The 22,987-nt window shown below is 38.1% G+C and overlaps 2 protein-coding genes across 5 annotated transcripts in view; both read right to left on the bottom strand.

Moving 5' to 3' along the window:
* Positions 1-2,795: 2,795 nt before the first annotated feature.
* LOC140938720 (uncharacterized) lies at positions 2,796-8,178 on the bottom strand. The gene is made up of 5 exons (XM_073388224.1): positions 8,047-8,178; positions 5,467-5,533; positions 4,211-4,285; positions 3,528-3,635; positions 2,796-2,977 (listed from the first exon to the last, which is right to left on the bottom strand). The coding sequence occupies exons 1-5, from the start codon at positions 8,137-8,139 to the stop codon at positions 2,907-2,909; spliced, it is 414 nt and encodes a 137-aa protein (XP_073244325.1). The 5' UTR covers positions 8,140-8,178; the 3' UTR covers positions 2,796-2,906.
* A 624-nt stretch (positions 8,179-8,802) lies between these two features.
* Positions 8,803-22,987, bottom strand: part of LOC140938950 (uncharacterized) — a 29,679-nt gene continuing 15,494 nt past the window's right edge. For 3 of the 4 annotated variants that reach the window (XM_073388485.1, XM_073388482.1, XM_073388483.1), the window contains 20 exons: positions 22,841-22,938; positions 22,662-22,743; positions 21,491-21,596; positions 21,144-21,255; positions 20,500-20,554; positions 20,311-20,367; positions 19,694-19,747; positions 18,850-18,936; positions 18,262-18,342; positions 17,615-18,113; positions 16,890-16,975; positions 16,466-16,552; positions 16,159-16,212; positions 15,612-15,708; positions 14,893-15,042; positions 14,031-14,177; positions 13,606-13,675; positions 13,314-13,350; positions 12,154-12,216; positions 8,803-11,161 (listed from right to left, as the gene is read on the bottom strand). In XM_073388485.1, the coding sequence (XP_073244586.1) occupies positions 11,039-11,161; positions 12,154-12,216; positions 13,314-13,350; positions 13,606-13,675; positions 14,031-14,177; positions 14,893-15,042; positions 15,612-15,708; positions 16,159-16,212; positions 16,466-16,552; positions 16,890-16,975; positions 17,615-18,113; positions 18,262-18,342; positions 18,850-18,936; positions 19,694-19,747; positions 20,311-20,367; positions 20,500-20,554; positions 21,144-21,255; positions 21,491-21,596; positions 22,662-22,743; positions 22,841-22,938 (2,145 nt within the window). In that variant the 3' untranslated portion in view covers positions 8,803-11,038. The remainder of the gene's footprint in view (positions 11,162-12,153; positions 12,217-13,313; positions 13,351-13,605; positions 13,676-14,030; positions 14,178-14,892; positions 15,043-15,611; positions 15,709-16,158; positions 16,213-16,465; positions 16,553-16,889; positions 16,976-17,614; positions 18,114-18,261; positions 18,343-18,849; positions 18,937-19,693; positions 19,748-20,310; positions 20,368-20,499; positions 20,555-21,143; positions 21,256-21,490; positions 21,597-22,661; positions 22,744-22,840; positions 22,939-22,987) is intronic. The other variant, XM_073388484.1, reaches the window with a different exon arrangement.

The following is a 22,987-nucleotide window of genomic DNA, read 5'->3' as shown; positions in this document are numbered from 1 at the left end:
CGACAAAGTTTGACAGCTCCCTGTTAGCACGGGGCAGGAGAAGAAGCCCATGACCCGGAGCGAACAACTCCCATACAAGGCCTATTTCAAGGCGTTTTCACAGACAGGTGTATTTTTAGATGCATTTTAGAACACTATTTCCCTCCAAAATGAAAACCCCGCTCTGCCTATCAGCGCATTCAAATTATAAAATATGAAAAAGGAAAACTATATGTCATAAAAAAATTTTCAGGTTTTGCTGATTGGTTTGTGAGACAGCTCTTAAAACATATTCTAAATTCGCGCCAAAATTGTTCTAAAATTAAACTGGTGGGTAAGTAAGTAAGTAAGTAATTTTATTTAACCACATATCGCATATGAGCGATAGCTCGTTTAAATGCAAATGTGCCATAAAAATTACAACGTGATAATTTACATAACGTACATGTACAAGTGATAAATAAAAATAAGAAATAGAGAAATTAAATCAACTAAAAAATAATAATAATTTAAAAAGAGAAAATATTGGTAATCAGATTGTCTATTTACAAAAAACACAGTTGCAGTCATACGATGAAGACAACTGTATGTTTTGTAAGTTTTTCCTAAAAATAGAGAGGGACTCCGACATCCTTATTTTGTCTGGTAGATTGTTCCATTGTTTGCCAGCCTGGTACGTGAAAGAATGTTGCATATAAGATGAGGTCGTTCTTGGAAGAACAACCTTAACATGGCCCCGTAGGCTGTAACCATTGCTTCGCAGTAAAAACATTTCCCGAATGTAGTTCGGTGCCTGGTTATAAATGCTATTGTATACGAGTATCAGTGCTTGTTCTATGCGTCGATGTTCCAAGCTTTTGATATGTACAGTTTTAAGTAGCTCTTCATAAGCAGTCGATTTAGAGTAGTTAAGAAGAGTCCTAAGAGCAAATGCGTTGGTTGACTCTAGTTTTGCAGACAAACCTTTACTTAGACCTATGAACAATGGTGATGCGTATTCAAAGTGAGGCAGAATAAATGCTTTGTACAGTTTAATCATAATATCTGAGGGTATAATTTTACGAATGCGACGAAGAATTGAAACTTTTGTGTTCACTTGCCGGCAAATTTCTTTAATATGTGCTTTAAAAGAGAGTGAATTGTCGATAATTACACCAAGGAGCTTGATCTGTGGAACGTAATGCACCTATCAATGTAAACCCCGTGGGGGGGGGGGGGGAGTGCGGGCAAGGGGAGGGGATTTGATGCCTGGGACTATCCCCGCTGTCGGGCTTTTGATCGTGTGAAGCGACCCCGGGGTCGGGACATTTGACTTTGACCGACAGAAGCCTGGTATCAATTCAGAAGCAGTTACCAAGTCCGTCCCTCGAAGGCCTGATACTCAGGCTAGTCCCTCGAGGCTTCCTGAAAGTCACGTTGTTGGAGAAAGGTATGAAGTTTTCATTTGTTTTAATCGCCATAATCTGATACTTTAAACTGTCATCTAAACAGATAATGTCTATTTTGTGGAAGTTTTTATCTCCAAGTTCCCATCTGATTGTAAAACTCGATTGAAATCGAATTCCACCATGAAAGTCAGAGGATTTTTTATGGGTCACTGATCCGACCTGTTCCGACATGTTGAGCAGATGTTATAAAGCATTTTACGTTTTATTAATATTATATAGCACGGTCAATCTTCCTGGAGTGATTTTGCTGTTCAAGATAAGAGATGCTAGTGGAGAGATAAAATACTTAATTACAGCCAGTAATTTAATGGAGCTTCCGTTAACCGCAAATAAAAGTAGTAACAACGTGTTTGAAATGTTCTTTTATTCGTTTTATATGGTATTATAGCATTGTTTGTTTAGATTTTTTCCCCTGGGGTGGGGGCTTTTTTGACACTTTTGATTGACCTTTCGTTTCCCACCCTGGGGAATTTGATCGAAAAATTTTAAAATTTGTCAAATCCCCACCCCTTGCCCGCACTCCCCCCCCCCCCCCACGGGGTTTACATTGATAGGTGCATAAACCAGGGTGGGTGAAAACGCCGTGATACCAGTACGTGAAAGTTGCTCCCTCTGGATTATGGGCCCCTGGTAAGAGAGAATGCCTAGGAACCATAGAATGAAATGATCATTCTCTTCTCCTCCTTGTAAAGGAAGAGCCAAGGTAACGTAGAGACAAGTATGACATGTCTCCATCCAGAGTAAGATCTATTGAGCACTGAAGGCTAAGAGATCGCAGCAAATGCCATATCCCCTTCCAATAACAGTCATGAAAAATAACTAAACAATAATAATAATAATAATAATAATAATAATAATAACAATAAGGGAATATCTAGACTTTGGAGGGCGAAGACAAAAGTAACACCATTCGTTGCGGGAACTCTAGGAGTGAAACCAAAGAACTTTAAGGGTCACTCGAAGGAAATTGGAATTCCAAATAGGGTCTGACAGAACTTTGCAAAAGTCTGCACTTCTTGGAGCAGCCACCCACAAAATTGAGAAAGGTCCCTTAAGTCTATGGTCTAGGGAAGGGATCAGAGTAAAAGTAGAAAATGTCGTTATTTCCAGGACAAAAAACACCTGTGCAAATTAGAAATAATAATAATAATAATAATAATAATAATAATAATAATAACAATAATACTACTAATAATAATAATAATAATAATAAGACAGGTTGACCTGAGACTGACGAGAGTCATTCGACCAAATTAGGATTTTCCTTTTAAAGATAGACAACTGACACTTTCACATAGATCTAAAATGTTTTTTTATATATAAACATTCTTCAAGAAGAACAAAATATAATAATTTAATATTCATCATTTAATGATGAATATTAAAGTTAAGTGAATTAGACGAATCCATATTTCACACAACAGCTCACATTTCTAACTATTTATGTACACAATACTAGAGCTTTATCACCGCCAAAAATCATTCTTTGACAAAGCCCTTGTCTCCATATTTTGTTTCCTTGGGAGGCAGTAGTATGTCGTTTTTCTTCTCTGTATAAATATAAAAAAAGACATGAAAACAAAAAATCATGGGCATTTGCATATAGTTAAAAGAACGAGGAAGAAAAAGCCTTCCTAACTAACCTATTTTAGAAAACTTTCAAACAATTTTGATCACTTTATTTGTACTACTGGTTTGCTCTGTTGAATCTGAAAAAGGACATACATGACTCTGGATTTTAACCCAAAAAAATGCACTTTGAAGTCACAGTTAGCTTTTAGTCACAGAAAGTTTTAATTTCTGCCTTAACTTTCTCAAAGTCTTTCGCTTCTCACTTCCGGTTCTGATAGCAGAGCTCCCACTCTCTTAGCCAGTGAAAAGGCCTTTGGTCCAGCCTATTCACAGGCTACCACTCTCTTGTTCGGTTTTGTTGTAGAGAACATTAAAAAATCTCCCTCTCATTCATGAAAAATTTTGAGCTCGACTAGTGGGCTAATTTCTGCCATGCAATGAATTCTTTCCTGATCAAACTTGTTCAATCATGATGGCTGGATTTTGGCCTTTTTCTTTCATATTTTAAAGACTGGTTCGACTTCAAACCTGGCAATTGATTAATTTTTCCATCCACTGTTCCTTCTGGAGAGAGGTCCCTGTGACAGGAAGTTATCACTCTGTATGAGACAAACCATCCACAGCCAGCCCCTACACCTGTGAGAAAGTAATGCAAATCGGCTGTAAGTTTGAGCCTCCTTAATTACAAAATAACACAAAGTTTAGGGACATTACCTGAGGCCAGAGAATGGACATAATGTCCAGTCCTTTGAAATATCAGGTTCCTACCTTCACAACAAATAATTAACAATTCTTAAATGATTAGGTGAAAACAAATCACTTATGTCCGCTTGTTTCACCTATGAATCTAGCACTTTGAAATGTAACCAAAAACCTGGTATAAAGTTTCCTGGGTACTAACAAAAAGTATATAGAGCTGAGAAATGACAACAAGCAAGACTGATTACTTTGTCTGACGGAATGAATGATTATTTGTTTGAGAGATTGATAGTTTATAGATTGCTTAATTGACTGACTGATTGATTGATTTATTGAATGATTGATTGACTGAATGACTGAATGATTGAATCCTGTTACGTTTACTATTTTTGATGAGTTGTGTTATTGTTACATGGAAAGTGCATAAATGACACTATTGTTTTTTATTCTTATCACTATATATGAGGATTCCTTTGGCTAAAATCTCCTCATCTTTATCCAAAGTAACATACCAAGAGAGACCAATGGAAGATACTTCTTTGGTAATTTGGGGAAACCAGAAAGCCCAGCAAACACCACACTACCTCCTGTCAGATGTAAAATGAAGCACACACATAAACACTTTGTGAAAGCTAGACTGCCACAATAGGCAGAGTTGAACCTCTAACATAATGGCCACCATCACATGTATGCAATGAGCACTCACAATATTTTTTTAAAAGTCACCAGTCCATACATATATTATTAATTACTACTGTTCTAAGGAAACCTGTACAGAATAGCCAACTCTACAATGGTGTTAAAATGGCTAGCATTTCATTGCTGCACTGTACACATTGGCCATGTAGCTAGGGCATGAAATAATGTAATTCACTTTCATTGCAGAATTCCACTAACAACAATCATATTAGTATAATATTTGACCCAAGAACATTTTATACCCCATATAAACAAATTTTGCCATTGACTTTATGCCTTATTTCCAGCTGTTCTTAAAAATGCATTAATAACAAAACTGGAAATGTTATGTTCACAACCAATACAATAATAATTATTATTATAATAAATTTTTAACAACATAGAGCACAATAGGCCTTTCAAGGCTACTCTAAACTGAACATGTTGTAGGAAAATTGACCTTTTCTCACACCAAACCATATACAACCTTCAACCGATGACAAAGTTGCTGATTAGAAAAACTGTTGTCAAAATGGGCTATCTTTTAGAGAACACAAGAGTCTAAACCCCTCCCCCCCCCCCCCCAGCCTTTCATTCAAAGTTGGGGTACCTGTTGTTTCTTACAGGTAGCCTGGACAGTGACAAAACATGGCTTACAGGGTCCCCAATAGGGTTCTTCAATATTTATTCCATTATCTGAATCAGAATTTTTGCTCTGCTCCATAATTCTGACAGTTACTACTGGTGCTGGATCATTCCATTCCCAAACATACGTTTTAAGAGTGCCTTTTTTAATATAGATCTAAAGGTTAGTTATTGGGATAAAAAAGTGGTATGCTTACAAAACCCAAAAAAACTATTGGTGAGCCTCTTCAAGCAGAGGGGATGGGAGATGGAAATCTTCACTTTTCTCTTTTGAAGTAGATAGTGTCAACAAAAGGTGGGAAATGCCCATGAGGGCAAAGTGAACCAACTAAATTCATCACTGACAGAAGTTTGGTCCAAATTATTCACAAGAGACAAAGGAAACTCTCATTCAATCTGACAACCAACTTAAATGTATCTTGAAAATAAAGATCTTGTTACTTACCAACTAAAATAGCCAGCATTCCATACCACCCAGCCTTTCCTTGGCACTTCCTCCATTCCAGTAAATCCTGATGACATTCAAAAAATACCTACTAAATCTTTGCAGTCTAACAACATTTGTCAAATTTGTTGTACACTCAAACTTCAATCAGTGCCACCACCTCTTGTTTGTGAACAGTACCTCTGATATTAAGCGAGCACCTACCCTGTGAGCAGAGTCTCCTTCGATCTTCCTACAAAATGACGGGAAATATCCTCTTCCCGATATTTCCTAGGAAGATCGAAGGAGACTTTGCTCTCTCCAAAACAACAAATCTTTCACAGTCAAAGCTTTACAGCTGGAACCTCCCATAAACAACCATCTCCTGTAAGTGAATGTGACCACTTTTTGAGGCTGACAATTTAAAAATTTTTCATTGTTTTTAACCTCTTGCAAGCAACAAGCCCACATGTAGCCACACCCTCTTTCCACTTTTCCTTTGCCGGGCAGAGGGTGAAGCTACACGTAGGCTAGTAAGCAGCCATTTGCATGCATAGTCTTATCTCTGTTTGCTATATAAACTATGTTACTTGAGAGTTAATGAAGAACTTTTGTAACAACATACATGTAACATCAATACTGCACATAATTATCGTAACTTAAAAATTGCATGCAGTAAGTTATCTTCCATAAAGTAGATTGGTGCCCTAACATCTTCTCGGAAGAGACTCTTACCATTGTTCTTTTCTCATATAAGGTAAGTGAACACCTCCTTTAATAATATTGACCACTAAGTTTTGAACGACATCCAACAAACTTTCTGAAAATACTGAAAATTCTTTTTAGGCTCCCAGAGTACTTTTAAATATCTAGAAATGCACTCAAGTGGTGCTATAAAATTTGTATCTGTTTGCCAATTTAGGGCAACTTGAGACTTCACATTTGCAAGGGCCTCGCTCAATATTATTTCCTGAAAATTTTAGTCGCAAATTCAAGCTTCACAAATGGTCAGAATTTTGCTGATTACTCTGTCTATCACATTTTCCATTCCCAAAATTTTTGGTTTCCTTTTTCTTCAAATAACAGCTAAACCTGGGGAGTGAAAAAATGCTAAAATTAAACTTAAATCATAGGGAATTTTTTTAGACTAGCTTCAAATATTTATGCATGAATGGAAAATCATCTAGAAATGTTTTGCCATCCTTAAGATGTACAAAATTCTAGGTAATTATATTTGCTTCTTTGAACAGGATATTTTACAGAAAACAGCCACTGGGTGCCCTTGAGTTTTCAACCTACAGAAGGTTCGACTGTATTACAAAATATGTGTAACATTACAAAAGTTCTTGCCAGGAAAAAGTGGGAGACGTTAAAAACTATGTTTGCGCTGTTTTCATAAAATCAAATCAGACAGGGTACATCCTCTGATAACCATCATCCAATTCATAACATGTGACTAACATTAGTCATAAATTATTGACAGAAATAAATAAGTGGTACTATAATCGAGATATTTCCTGATTTGCTAACCCCCAAGAAGCAAAAATCTTGAGACTCTGAACCTAGAGCTGGGAAAAGAAGTAAGTGTTGGAAAACGTTGTGAGATGTCCCAAATTTCCTCTTGAGAGGACTTCCAGTGGGGAAATGAATCCTAGAGATGCTCAAAAGGTTTTTTTTAAGTGTTACTTTTTGAGAAAGCTGGGGAAATCAGTTGTCAAACCCTGTCATCAATCTACTTTGTTACTACTGACAAATGGTGCTGTAAACATTTGTTCACTTGGCAGCTATCCTAACTGGGAGATTAAGGTGTTTAAAAATATTTCACTCATTCGCTGTGCTCAACACTCAAAGAGAAATTTTGTATCTCTTCAGTGACCATGTAATATCCTCTATTTATTGGACACAAAGAACATGCACATTAGGTACCAGCAAGCAGAAGCAAGCTAAAGCAGCACATTTGTTAGAAGCAAATTGTGATGGGGTTCGGACGGGAGTAGGCTGAAAAGTGAAGGCAATGTATCAAGTTGTCACTTCAGAAAATTTCCTGATCAAACATGAATGCAAGATGTCTTCTTTAGATTGAGTTCATTGTTTAAATTAATTTTGGAAAAAAACCGTTCACATGCTTCAAAACTTGTTGGAGTGTGATTTTTCCAGAAGCATAAGAGATCAGCTGTCAACTTAGTCATGAAATCATGAGACTCACCACAAAGTGATGAGACTTAACCCGGCTGTATTTTCTTATTTTCAATTTAGAATTTCCATAAACATGGACTTTTTTTGGCCTGTTCAAAACAATAATGTCAGTAAGCTTATTGCTGCTTATTGTATTATTTTCTAGGAACCTCCTGCACTATTGAGTTGCAGATTATGAACTGGACACTGGGGTTGGACAGAAACAAAAATGATAGGAAGGAGAGTTGAGAAGCTGTGACAAAATTAAAAGGCTCGTTTTGTGATTCAACAAAACTTGGCCAGTATTGCAAGCTCATCTGATTGTAATGAGCAAAAGGGAGAGGTAGTAAAAGACCTTGAATGTTTCTCACATATAGTTATCGATTTTTGATTTCAAGGATACTTAGTTCGTTCCTTACTACTTACAGGCCGTTCACGAGCAGTGTGTCGATTTACGCTATCCATTTTCTTCGTTCTCTGCGCTGTTGGGTGGCCATTATTTGCGCAACATGATTGCATGTGTCACACATGCAGTATTCGTACATGACGTTGTTGTCCCCAGTTCCCCGAGAGTTCACTTCCTCTCTCTCTCTATGTCACGCAACGCGTGACATAGCTTGGACTTCCAGCAACCCCTAGACTACGAGTAGTCCCCCATTTTTCCCCAGGGATAGTAGAGCGAGCGAATCGCGAGCGCGCGTGAAAATCACCCCACGCGAGGAAAGGCGACACGCGGCGGGGAGAGAGAAAAATTCAACCAACCAAACCAAACCAAACCAAACAAATGGAAGTGAAAAAAGAACAAAGGACGAAGAACGCAAGTCAAAAAAATCGCCTCCAATATAAAGCGGAAGGCTCCAACCAAACCCAATCAATGATCGTTTCTGGGTCCGCCCTTAGTCATCTGGGCGCTCCGCGTCTCCGGGTCCGCCCTAGCTCTATCCGTCTACAGGCCCTGAGCGCTTTCCCTCTCCGGGTCCACCCTTAGTCCCCTAGGCGCTCCGCATCTCTGGATCCGCCCTAAGTCCCCTTAGCAACCCCCTCCCACTCGAACTTTCCACTTATTTCTTAAATTTCCCGAGACATCATTTAGAAATTATTTGTAGCTTTGTCCCTAACAAGGTACCTCAGGCCATAAAACTAGTCCTTTTATCTTGAGGAAAGTACACAGTAAACAACACACAAGCTAATTATTTCATTTATTTTAACATTCGGTGCCTTAAGCTACAAGCCCTCCAAATGCACTCTGTAAAATTTTAAAGCCAGATTCTCGAATAACAACGTAAAGAAGTGCCCTCAGAGGGCAAGCGCTAGATTTTCTTGCTGCTGTTGTTTGTTATGGCTAAAAGGAACTGGAATCTTTAACGACTGTACTGAGTTCAAGAAACAAAGTCAAGACATAACGTAAAAAAGTGACGAAAACTAAAAAAAAAAAGAGAACATACTAGATTGTGAAGTACAGGCATTGTAGTATAATTCTGAATAAAATATAAATGAGTAGCCCTCCATTCTACAGGGAAGAGCCAGCAGCCTATTCCTAAAATCAGAGTTATAGTGTCGCTTACGAAGAACTGTCCACATAGCGAAAAGGACCTGAGCCCGCGCGCCAGAGTGAACCATCCTGAGGTTTGAATGTGCCTCACCAGTAGGTAGCACAAGAGAAAGACAAACTAGTCACCCAGTTTGGTCACTGAGAGATGGCAAACAAACCAGTCGCGATCTGGCTTGAAAGCACTGAAGCTCAGCAACCAAAACTGAAGTGACTGGAAAAAAAGAAATAGATTTTGTCATCCAACTTAGATGCTGAGGGACTGCAAACAGACCAGTCGCGAACAGGCCTGATGCACGGAAAAAGTCAACAACTAAGTTGGGAGAACTTCACCGATAGAATCAGTCGCCCAACTTGGCTACTGAGAGACCACAAAACAAACCAGTCGCGAACAGGTTTGAATGATAAAGCTCAATAACCAAGCTGGGGCGACTGGAAAAGAGAGAAAGATTTTGTCGCCCAATCTAGCTGCGAGAGAGGCAAAACAAACCGGTCGCGATCCGGTTTGAGTGCACGGAAAGCTCGACAGCCAAACGGGGCAACGGAAGACATACAGAGTGCTAGAAAACCTACCACGCAAGGCACGGATGGAATACAAACCTCGGAAAGAACTGGTAAGAAACGAGCGCACAAAAGGCCCTATACGAATCTAGGGAATGAGATGGAACGAGCTGGCAGTCGACGATAGAAAGCGACCGCCACGCTATGTGGACAGAAGCCACCCTGGCAAAAGCTACTGGTGGAGCTGGTATTCCTACGCTGGCTCTTTTCTATACAATAGAGGGCAACAAAGTGAAAATTAAAGACCAGAGAACTTTAACGTATTTAAAGGCAGAGTAACTATTGTAAAGTATCTAAAGACAAGATAATTACAACTATTATTTGAGGCCTAAATCTTTGCTTAAAAGTGATTTGAAAAACGTAAGTAAAATGCGTATTTTAGGAACAGAGAAATCGAATCACGAGAGAAAATTAGCTGTTATTCAAATATCAATGAAGGAAAATAATCTGCTTTCATTTGAAGAGCTCAGTTCAGAAAAAAAGAGAAAAAGTTAAGCTCCCTTTAAAACGTGTTATTCTGAAGGAAACAAACAGCGTGAATACAACAGAATATCAGAATCTTAAAATAATCAAAACTACGATGTGGTGAAGAAGGAAATCGAAAGCATGCACTCTTGGAGTGTCACTATTAAGATACAAATAATCATAATATTAAAAAATGATATTACTTGATCTATCAAGATAGGTCACTGGAGGAGAAATAACGCTCTTTACAAAATTATTCTACTGCGTTCGAGAATCTGGCCTTCTATCCATGTATAAATATATATCAAGAAGAGTGCAAATGAGGGCTTTTCAAGCACGTTTTTCGCGAGAAACCCCTTGAGTTCCTCATTTAATCTAAAATTAAATAGCAATTCCCCCCTCCATTTTCATAAGGACGTTTCTAATAAGGATTGAAGATTTAAGCAATTGCCTCTTAAAGGCGCAAAAAAATACGAGTGGATTTCAAAAATCTCCTTAAAATAAAAATTACCATTAGCCACATGATATGGCTAACGAAAAAAGTTTGATTTCAGTGGAAATGAAGAATCACTGAGAATAGAAAGAAAGAAAGAAAGATGAGATTTACTCTGATCAACCTCGTCCCCAGGGCTTTTCCCTCATTCCCGCCCCACCCATTTTTGGAGGGAAAAGCCCTGGGGACGAGGTTGGGCTCTGATGCGTCATTAAGGTCAGCTGAAAACTTGAAAAACAAACAAACTTTTTGTTTAACCAGGGGCGGACATAAATCAAAGCATCATTAAAATACATCAAGAGACAACTGTTTAAATCTTCAATCCTTGGGAAAATTTCAGATAAATTAGTTCACTTTCTTATTTGACCCGGATAGCGCGACTTTCTTGGAGAAGCCTGAGCCTTGGGCTGGCTGAAAGCCGACGGGTCAAAGAACATTGGTGCAGCAGCGCTTTGTGGAGGAGGATCTGGGATCTGAGATAATAAAAAAAGTATTGTTAAAAGTTAATGGTGGTCATCAAAAAGACAGACGTGCTAATGACTAGAGAGCGGCTTTCAATGAATGTCAGCTAATCACAACTCAAGCTGACATCAAAGAAACCAATTACATCGCAGATACGTGAAGCAGGCGCCAAAAAAAGCGTTCCAACAAGTCACGATTCTGATTTGTTAAGAAAATGGCGGGAGATTTTTCCGCCAACAAGAAACTCGGCAATGAATTGCGAGTTTGATCCTTGTTTAAAACCCCATGATGCTACCATTCAAGTGAAACCCCTACTGTTGTGTTTATCATGGTATCACTTGTTTTTCAGTATTTCACAAAATGAAAGTTAAGATTTCCTTCCATTTTTAAGTTCTGCCACTCTTTGGAGTAAGGGGAAAATTAAATATAACCTTATTCACCTGTTGCTGTTCCTATTTTTATACATATAAGTCTCCGTAATAATTTAATTTTTCCGCACCTTTACGTTATAAAATGTATTTTTAGAAATTTCAGGGCACGGAGGGATCTTAGTTTAGTTTTTGATTAGCTAGGCAGTTAAATCAGAGCACAAGTTTACTTTGCTGTCACAGAGAGCTGAACGGAAAACTAAAATTTTACAATATTTAAAGGTTAAATAGTTAGCTAGGAAATTTATCTCCGATCTTTTATTGGTTCGCTGAAAGTGTCCACTGGAGGTGAGAAAACAGACAGACACTTGAAATGGGAAATGCAATTAGCAAAAGCATTTATGTCACTCAGGATGAAACTGAAATTTAGACTGTCTAGTTAAGAAAAGAAATTCCACATTGTCTATTCCCTCTAACCTGTTCCTGTTTAGCCCACTAAAAGCTACTCTTGTACTTCTCTACCCTGGTCTTGCCTAAGCGTCTAGTCTGACTAGACCATGTTATCTGCCTATGAACTGTTGTTTCACTGCCTCTGCCTGAGCTAACCGTTACATAGGCAGAATGCAGTGAAATACCTGAGGCATCATGTAGCTACGAACTTCTGCTGAAGTTAGGGAGACCGAGCTTGACCGAGAATGCTGAAATCAAAAGGGGACGTTTAGAAAGAGACGACTGTGCACGTGAAATCAACAACACTGCACGTGATGAATACAAGAACGACACAGCTCACGCACGTGATATAGAAAACACTCCACATGTCCTGAATAGTATTCAACGAGAACAGGTTCAAGTACCCAATAGTTAACAATAATTACAAAGAAATTAGCAAGGAATAAAATTATTCACACAGTTTGTACGTCAAGAAACATAAACGTATTTCAGCAGTCTCATTCAGCTGCTCACCTGTAACTCGCCAATTTTTAGCCATTTTTTGGTCCTAATTTCATCAGTTTGTGGGCTTGTTAATTATCAATTTATCAGAAACGACAATTAAATAAAATTACACATCCAGGGTATCTACGTTATCCATGAGATCATTTCACATGATTACTTTGAAAAAAATTTTAACACCAATTTAAAATTACCAGCTTTTCTTGTTCTTTAATTTAGGTTATAAAGAGTAATAATTTCACTGTTATTGAAAAAGCATGACCATTTATTGCAAGTTAAGAGTTAAGAATAAAAGTGTTTATTCATTTATATCTGACTGAATTTATGTAAACATGGCTTCAGTGAGTGTCTACAGGTCCTATGCTAAGTATGTCTTTGAATGGTACCAAGACTTTCACCCCCCCCCCCCCCACACACACACACACACACACACACAGACAATGGGTGACTGTCTGCGCCTCCCACTGAGCTCTGCAAATATCATGATAATCATTTTCAGTAGAGGCCTGATTCAGTTGGCTAGGGCAAAGTAAGAACAAGGTACTTGCCAGTCAAAGCCTCTACTGAACACTGCTTCTTACTGAAGGGGCTGTGTCAAAATAACCCCCTCCCTACCACACTAGTTTTGCCCCCCAGGCCTGATCCACCCATCCACTGTTAGGGCAGTCCCTGAGCTATCCAGCTGTGCCAACCAAGATGCCAAGTCCCCTACTTTTTGGACACAGCACTGGCCTGGAGCAGGGCTGCGCCCGGCGCCGGGCGAAAACCTAGTGGCCACGTTTCAACGCAATCAGACAGATATTTTCGTAATTATTTTTGTTCCAAAAGTAGGAGCTTTCTTTACCTGTGACTGCTGATCAGCGCCATCGTCTTCATCATTTCTGTAAGAAATCAAAAGTTAAAATATAAAGGGCTGAATAACAAAGACATCAACAAGGAATAATGACTGATTATAACATAAGCCAGTCTCTATACAGTTCTGATGACCTTAGATAACACAATTTACAAAATTTCTCAGGTTTGCTTGTTGTGTCTAAAAGGCTCAACTTCCACTTGTGACGGGGAACTAATGTATTTAGGACAGTTTTAATACTGATCAGTACTGGGCAAGGCTAACACTTGAAAAATGTACTCACCGTGATGATGGGCGGGAACCGGGATTAGCAACAACAGGCTCAGTAGCCGCCTGCTCTTCATAGGAAGGATCTAAAAGCAAACATTCGAGAGCATACTGTAAACGTTTTGCAAGTGTCAGTTATTACAGTCAGGCGTTACTGGTTGGAAAGGAAGTTCTTTTAAGTATTCTATGCTTATCCTTTTAAATGACCAATGGTGAATTTCCACTGTCGCGTAATTTTTACGTGCCTATGCGGGTAAATAACATAGAGGCAATGTATGAAGTGACGTGAGTAAACGTAAAAGTTGCCTCTATTTTATTTACGCATGTACAGGTTACACGACACCCTTGACGTGGCAGCCAATTGAGGAAGTGTTTATTTGGCACTATGATAGAGTTTAAAAAGCTAAAAGACAGGAAATGTCAACAACAAATCCTTCATACCAGTCACAGGAGTAGGCACAAATAGCGTTGCCGGATTAATGGCTGCAGTAGGACCAGGGAAGGTAGGGAGAAGACTGTTTGGAAGCATAACTGGACCATTAGCTGAGCTCTGTCCAGTGGGGTTCAGAACATCAACATACTTCTTAGCTGAAGGGAAAAAAGAAGGAACATTTAATGTGTGAAAAGCTGTACTTGCACGTATCACCTGATGAAAACATGAATGTGGTTCCAGCGTTTAACTCTGAGGATGAAATCCTGTGGTGTGGCCACTTTAATACCGTGAAATTCCGAAAATAAGCCCCGGGGCGTATATTTTTCAAAGGCCCTTTTTGAGGGGCTTATTTTTGGAGGGGCTAAAATTCGAAAGGGCTTATTTACGGAGGGAAATTTGCGTTTCAAAATCGATTGGGCTTTATAGTTGGAAGTAAATTTACCGTTTTTGCCCTCAAATACAAAGTAAAACAAGTTATTTTACTTTGTATTTGAGGGCAATTTTCCAAGTACAAGCTCCCGGGGGCTTATATTTGGAGGGGCGATTTAAGGGCTTATTTTCGGAATTTTACGGGGGGATACCTCTTCAGCAGTACCTTCTCATGGTTCTAATGTTATTTGCCAGGTTCTTACGTCTAATTTTTAAGTCTCTGGATGAAATCCCATGGTATGATCTTTAAAGTGAAACCTCTTCACTAATACTTTCACATGGTGCTATTTGTTTTCCAGTATCACACAAAAGGAAACTAAGCTTTTTTTTCCCATTTGAGATTTCCTACTTTTAAGAGTAAGAGGATTAGCATCTGTTTTATCAAATCTGATTCAAATATTTGAAGGAACTGAATTGAACTGTTATTGGTTTAAAGCTCACCTAGTCTTCCTCCTCCATAGGCTTTCCTGGAAAATTTAGAAACAGCAGGAGGTGTGGCTGTGGCCATACCACCAGGGGTAACTCCAGGAGCTTGCTGGGGCGCTGCAGACCCAGGGAATGAGGGAGTACCAACACTATGGGTTGTAGTACCTATTTGAAGGAAAAAGCATTAGCTAATATTCTAATTTACAGACACTACTGCATGGTTAACCAATACCCCCTCCCCCCCCCCCCCCCCCATCCTGAAATTTTAATTGGAATATCATGTTGTGATGAAATATTAACCTTGGTCTCCCTACATCGTTAATTTGCAGCAAATTTACAAAAAACAACTAACACCAAATGGATTTTGCGAAGAGCAAAGAAAAATCCCAAACAAATGAAACTTTGTGTTATAAAGAGTTTTTAACTGGTTTTCGGTTCACAAGTTGTAAACCTTCTGAAATATTTGTGACAAAAACCAGTAGAAATGGAAATTCTCCTTAGATTTTTGACACACACACTAGACTGCAAATCAGTAATTTTTTTAAGTTGATGAAATGGCAAACACAGTCCTAAAAAACCTAAGCCAGGAGGTATACAACCTAAGACAAATTTGGGATGTAGTTGTGCAATTAAAACTATACTGATTATCACTCATATCAAACATGGTGCTCTAAATAAAAACTCTCCCAAAGATGACTGAAAGAAAATCCTTTTAAACAAATTTCAACACATACCTGAAGTGGCAGGAGTGGCATTTCCAAATGGCATCATGGGATTTTGGCCAAAACCAAGCTGCATGTCACTTGGGGGTGGGGGTGGAGGAGCATTGTCCTGAAATGTAACAAGACAAAAACCATTCAATATAAAACAAATGCATCTTTGACAATCATTTAACTTCTGCTTCCCACAAGGAACTGTCGCCTCAATATGACATTAACACCCCCTTTACCAAACCCCACCCCCGCCCCCTCAACGTTTCACTCATGACCATTTTCAAGTTAAAAAAGTAATTGGTAGATAAACTGTCAGAAATTGCTTGCTGTTAAAATCAACATATATACAAATGCAATTAAATTCATGTAAATAGTTTAGCTTGAATAGAGGCCAATTGGAAATTACAGGAAGGTGTCAGTTCCCCAATTAGCTACATTTTATGTACTAATCAATCACATGTTTACCCTTTTTTTTTCACTTTTTGTGTGACTTAAAATGAAAACAAAACTGACTCAGCGGTTGCATGTTACTGAAGCACAGTAACACCAGCAGAGAAGCTATACAAACCTGCCCATCTTCATCTGTGTTCACCCATCTCTTAAGATCCTCATCCCAGTAAATCTGCATAAGATTGAAATGATAGAGAAACAATGAATTCAACAACTCCAGCAGAGGGGCTAAAAGCACTGCCAGGAAGTTGTTCTGTTAGCTTACCCTTAAAATAAACCAAAAATGGCACTGCCCTATCTTTAAGATAGACGGCAAAACAGTCCATATTTTTGCATATTCAAGTGCGCATGAACAGTCAAACGGAGGGCCATGTGTAGATTATCAGGAGTTATTAAGTTATTATTATTATTATTATTATTATTACCGATTTTTTGCTGTCATCAGGAAGAATCATTTGATTTGGACCACGAGGAATCACCTTTGAGAGCAAGCCAGAGAACCAGCCACCCATCTAAGAACAAAAGCACTTCTTTTAGCAACACAAAGTGACAAGTAGTTGCAATAACATATCAAATTCACTCATTCATTCAGTTTTTAAGAAAGGCTGTCCAGTCACAGTACATAGCTGTCAGCTTTTTCTGATTAACTATTTAGTTGTTGAAAAGTCAGGAAGGAAGGTCACATTATGGACTGATGTTTAGATTTTTCTGTAACATCTTAAGCCTTAATGTCAATGTTTTAATTCACTTTACCATTTTTCAAAAATTTCACAAATTCATTTGGTGCTATTTGCCAAAAAAGTCAAAGACAAGGATGAGGTTATGAAATAAAAAGTTAGTTGAACTAACTGGGCTATTGCGGGCAGCAGGTTCTTTCTTCTTTTTCTTCTCATCTGGCTTAGCTGCTGATTCAGTCTTCTTTGGAACATCAGGTTCTAAACCAGGAAAAAAACCAGGAAAAAGTAATATACCATTACTATTGCTAAAGATTGCTAAAGGAACTGGACTAGGACTGTCACAAGGGACTGAGGGCCAGGGGTTTCCCTCAATTACTATGAGCATGACACCCAGCTACTTTCATAAGAAACAAAAGAAAATAGAGCCAAGAACTCCCTACTTTAAAAATTTATTGCCCACTAATACCCAGCAACTTGAAATCTTAGTGACAGCCCTCAACTGGGCCGAAATGATTTTGCTGATTTTGTTTATTTTCAGTTGTAAAAATGTTGGTTCGAAAATTCAAGCATTATAATTTTCTCCCCACACCACTTGGCTCTCTCCCCAATAGGCATGCTTATTGACAATCTCCAAAATTTCTTAAATGGGAAGGTCATAACAACGGCCTCTTTTTTTTTCTTTTATAACTTTTAAAACACTGGCATCAATATACAACAACATTTCCCATTAAAGCAGTTCCAATTAATGCTATTTCCAGATGTCTCCGTTTTTTTTCCACAAACAAAGATTGAAAGCTAAATAAGCCCCCCCCCCCCCCACCCCTCATCACCCTGTCCCCCATCATTAAAACCTACTTGAACAAGTGCCCCGAATTTTGGCTGTACACTGGTACATACCTTTTAGTGGCAAAGGTTCAACCTTCTTAGATTCTTCTGCCCACTGTCTGCCATTAACAACAGGCTGCTCCTCAACTGTCTCTGTTTGCTCATTCTGCACAGGAAGTGGCTGTGCCACAGCTGGACCAGGAACAAAGAATGGAACTTGTGGAGCAGGTTCAGGTGCCTTTGGAATAAAGGCCGAGGGGAGTTCAGGCTGGGTAGCCTGTGCATCCAAACCTCCTGTGAATGCCTCCTGGTTGTCACCTGTGGGCATGCCATTTGCCCAGTAATCTTGCTTATATTCAACTTCTGGTGGTTCTTGGGCCACTGAAGGCGCACTCATCGATGTTTCAGTGTAAGAAAGCTGGTGCTGGGCTTCATCCATTTGCTCTGGCTGGTGTTTGGGTGTGTTAGTAGAGGGGTCATAACCTGAGAAGAATGATGCTGAGCTTTCTGCAAGAGGTTCTTCCACTTCACTTTCACTCTCTGTCACAGAACTGCTGATTTGTGAAGTTGTCTACAAGTGAGAAGTGTCAAAGCACATAAGCACAAAATGCAGGCAGCTTTTCTCTCAAAAGCAAATAATAAAATGATCTTGTACCATAAAATGACAAAACTGCAAGTTTTACAATAACAGCTTAAATTATAAATAAGTTTTATCTAACCTCTTTGGTTTGAAGAACCTTATCAAGCATCTCCAACAGATCAGCAGCCTCCTGATTGTCACTTGTAAGGTGATCAGTTAGCTGAAGAGAAGAGTCAATACAGTCAAATGTCTTCCTCCATGATAAGAAAAACCCTCTATTAGGGACATTACTTTTGGTCTAAGAGATACATTACCAAATGTCACGTTATGGCTTTGATGTCTTTAACATGGACACTACTCCTCACTGACCATTTTCGTCATGGAGTTAAATAACTAAAAAATATGTTTACTTGCTCAATGCCATTTAAAGTGTAAAGGACCACTAATTAGAGTTAGCTGTCATTTCAAAGACATTAGGGAGCTTAAGCAGTGACAAAAGTGATGACAATGAGAACATCAAAAATGCAATAGGTTAAATGAACAAGCAAAGAACTGAAAATTTCACAAACTGCTCAAGTTAACCAGCCCTCTAAACTTTTGCATTAACTTGTATGCTAATAAGCAGAATTGTAAACAATGACTACAGCAATATAATTTGAACTATAGCTATACCCATTTATGCAACTTAATACTAAACCAAAATATTATGTCATTAGTTTCAACATACCTCTCGCACATTCTTTACTAATGTTACATTGCAGTGAGTGGGATGTTTTATAATCACCTCCCCAATGAGCTCTAGATAGTGGAGAGCCTGCAATAATGCCAACACCCCTTTTAGCTTTAATTTTTATTGCATGTAAATTTCATCTTTCTTATGTATAATAGGTCAATAAAAGTTGTTGTTGTTAAGGGAGAAACAAGGTACAAAATAGTCTGGTCAATAAACTGCAAAAACAGTCATTATAATAACAAGTTTAGCTGTATCTTTAGTTAATCAAATGGAATCTGTTAAGTCTGTCATTATTCACAAGAGTAATCATTTATTATTAGAACATTTGCAGTATGGAAAAAAACCCATGATTGCCAGTAATAATGATGATAATCATAACATAGTAATACTAATAAACATTGGTAGGATGCTAATAAAAATTTTGTAATACAAAATCTTCAGGCTATTAATAATATTTTCTAGTTAAATAAACAAACTGTAAAGGCTGTAACAATTACAGGCAAGCTTTATGATATTCTGGTTTCCTCAGTTCATAAAATGTTAAATGTTCAGAATTATGAATAACAATAAACTAACTTGCAGTATAGCAAAGCATCCTACCCACGCAAATAATAATATTAATATTCAAAATATCATATAAAATGGTGCTAATACTGCAAGGTCATTAGCCAGACCATTAATTTTGTCAAAAGTGCACAAGCAGTGCAGGTGATAAAAAATATTTCAGCTTTGTTGACTTGTAACTTGTTTGCCTTTTTGTCTAATGCCAGTAGCTTTAAAGAATGAAGCTATTAGTTCTAAAGCAAGTACATTAACACTCAGCATTTTTAGAGCTCACCTCTTCAGTGAAACCAGCCTCCGCCAACTTGCTGGCATGTACAAATTTGAATGACTGAGAAAGACAAACAACAAGTGAGACTGGAACATTAACTTTTGTTCTCATCAATTTGGTGCCTTGAAACCAAAGGGTAAAGTTAATTTCCTGTGTCATGAAACACCTAAAGGCACTCCTATCTCTTTTCAGGAAGAAAGGGCACGGAATGGATCGAGTGGGGCGAGGGAATGGGGTGATTGAAATAAGTGAAATAAGTGGGCATTTGTTGCCCATTGCAAGGGTACAGTATAATCATTTAGATGCCTTTGAGAAGTAAAGCAGTGTAGAACAAAGTTAACTACCTCAAAACAGTCCTGTGCCAACAACCAAAGCTCAAAATATTGCCCTGTAGGTCTAGAACAGAGCAAGCTGACTGCTTGACCCTTGTAACTCCACTTTAAAACCTCAATAGGATGGTATGTACAAGGATGTGCAAACCAAACCTCTAAGGTCCCAAAATGGGTATTATTTTTTAAAAAGCAGACTCTAGCTTGAATACACAAACCCTTAAAATGGTAAAAGATAACAAAATTATTGCACGTTAACACACATGCTACAAATTACAGTGCAAAAAAACAAACCTGTAGGACTGGAATAAAGAACTCTTCATCACTGAGGCTGATGGCATATTCTAGGACCTTATAAAAAAATCACCAATTAGAATTATTTATAACACTGCAACAAGCGATGCAGAAATATCGCAAAATACAAAACAGCTGAAAGATTCTTAAATCTTCAATTAAAATTTAATTGAACATTTCACAGCATACCTCCATCATCTGCAAATTCTCCAAGGGAAGGTGTTGCTCTGCAATTTTGTTGGTTCTAAAATGCACAAGACAAACAAAGGATTAGAAAAATTCAAAACTATCACGAGAACAAAACTACCAAGACTAATTCTTAATTCCAGTGGCAGGATTTACCATTGTTGTATAACCTGCTCTCAAAGAAGCCATTAAAACACCAGTAAATGAACTATTTTCTAGGTCTAAGTGAGCACTTAGGACTGCAGAAATGGATTGTACATAAGTGGTTACCAAATGCAAATTCTTTTAGCTGTTCTCTATACATTCCTTATGGTACTGGTGTGGAGAATTTGTCAAATGATCAAGACCCTTTCATCTGTTGATCATTTCCTTATTTCTTACCAACTTTTTTAACTGAACAGTGTTGCTTTAAGGTGAAGTTAAAATTAATGTTGGTCAGTCAGGGGGGCTAAAGGGTTCTATTCCATATTAAATGCTACGGGTAACTTGAAGTGTCTTTTAAGTTGTACAGATCATGAGATGCAGTGGCTATCTCATGGTGTCAAGTCAAAACAAGGGTGTTAGCAATGTTAATACTAAGACATCAACAACACTACTATTGTCATGTTCTCGATAGAGATAGAACATTTTGTTTATTGACGCTTTACCTGTGGTCAATTCCCATTATGGCCATCTTGGTTTTATCCTCAGTTGGAAAGCCAAATTTCTCCCCTGCCAACAGGTAGCAAAGATGTGCAGCCCACACCTGTTCATTAGACACTGAAAGAGAAAGAAAATCAGATAAAAATCAAACTGATCAATTTTATCCTTTCACCCTTAAGGCTGCAGAGTTGAACTCAGTGCTAATGAGAAACAATGGCCAGAGCAGGGCTTTAGGTTTAGAACTTTTGGCCTACAGATTCCAAGTCCAGCACCACTACAGCTTGACCACACAGCCTCAATCTAAGGATTATAAGTTATAGATACTTGCAAATACTTTGATTAAAACACTTACTCAAAGTATCCCCTAGACATGTTATGTTTTTCTTGATACACTGTGGATGCTGACGAGGGGGGTTGGCAACCATTGCTGCCAAGCTTCTTTGCCAGTCATCAGGGGTCTGACAAACAAAGAAAAGGATTACAAAGTAAACAAAATAAAAAGAATGTTCAGTTCAGTTAAAAAACAAAATGTTTTTGTCCCACATCATAAATGCCCCCAATCTAGAAATTTCTATTTTGTTGACAACGGTATTGCCTGTAGTAAACTTAAAATCCAAGCAGTACAACAAATAAGAATTTTTTAGTCTCTTATTATCCTACAGTACACCAAAAAAAAACAAAAGAAAGAAAGAAAGAAAGAAAGAAAAAACGTTAAAAATTAATCGTCATGCCTTAACTTCTGATGGGAGAATATTAATCCTATAGATCTTGAAAAAAGTTTTGGACCAAGATCTTTTTCTTGAAAAAAGAAATAATAACTAAATCCCTTCTACAAATGTCTTTGAATCTTCTGCTATTGGCTTCTGTCCACAACTAAGTCTAATTTAAAGAGACTATTGAAAGTGTACAGGCTTGCAGATCTTCAGCTTGGGGGCGTGCAGGGGGGGAAGGGGGTACTCGGGATTTCAAGTGACTGGGATTATCAAAGCATTTTTTTGGGCTCGCAATTTTTATTCCTCGATTTTTAGGGGGGTTGGAAAATTTGGCAAGTATGTTTTTGGGTGGCTTCCTGATTATATAGGGATTTTTGGGTCTTCAAAACCATCTCAAGATTAGTGTTAGTGCCCATGTATCCCAGCTGCATTGTTTTGTGCCTGTTTTAATATTCAATGCATTACATTGCATCTGTTTCATAAAACCAGTTAATAAGGCTCGGAAATTCAGTAAGGAAATTTTTGGGGTTAACTTTTGCATGGTCAATGTTTTTTCATTGTTGTTGTTGTTGTTGTTTGTTTGTTTGTTTGTTTTTTTTTGGGGGGGGGGCTGTTAGAAGTGCTAGGGGTTTTCTTTGGTTTTGATTTTTGCCCCAAATCAACCATCCCCGTCACTTGAAATCCAGAGTGACCCTGAGATCTTCAGTTAGGGCAGGTCAACTACTCATAAGGTTCACAACCATTTTGAAATAAAATCACTCTTTCATTAAACATGTATCATCTGGTTTGTTCCCCCTGAAGGTAACTTACCATTAATGCTACAGGTTGCCTTCCAGAGAGATGATCATAAACAGTCCGTATTGGATCAAAGTCTGTCATGGTCTTCAAAAACCTGCGATCATTTAACAAAGGCTAGATTAATTATTGTTTCAATAATTGATAGATAATTTTGCCACATAAAAAGGTGAGACTTATAAACAGGTTTCTACCTATTGGACACTTCCACTTGAATCTTTTTATCCAGCTTTAACGATAGCATCATAGCATGTCCCCAAAGTCGGTACCTCATGCAGTATTCAAGAGCATCCTGCAGAAGAAAAACAACAAACATGGCAATATTATAGACAACTGGTTAA

Source organism: Porites lutea, chromosome 5 (genome assembly GCF_958299795.1).
Source record: "Porites lutea chromosome 5, jaPorLute2.1, whole genome shotgun sequence".
In the NCBI taxonomy this organism is placed as follows: Eukaryota; Metazoa; Cnidaria; class Anthozoa; order Scleractinia; family Poritidae; genus Porites; species Porites lutea.
Note: the sequence above shows the minus strand (reverse complement) of the source record. Positions and strands in the feature narration are given on the sequence as shown.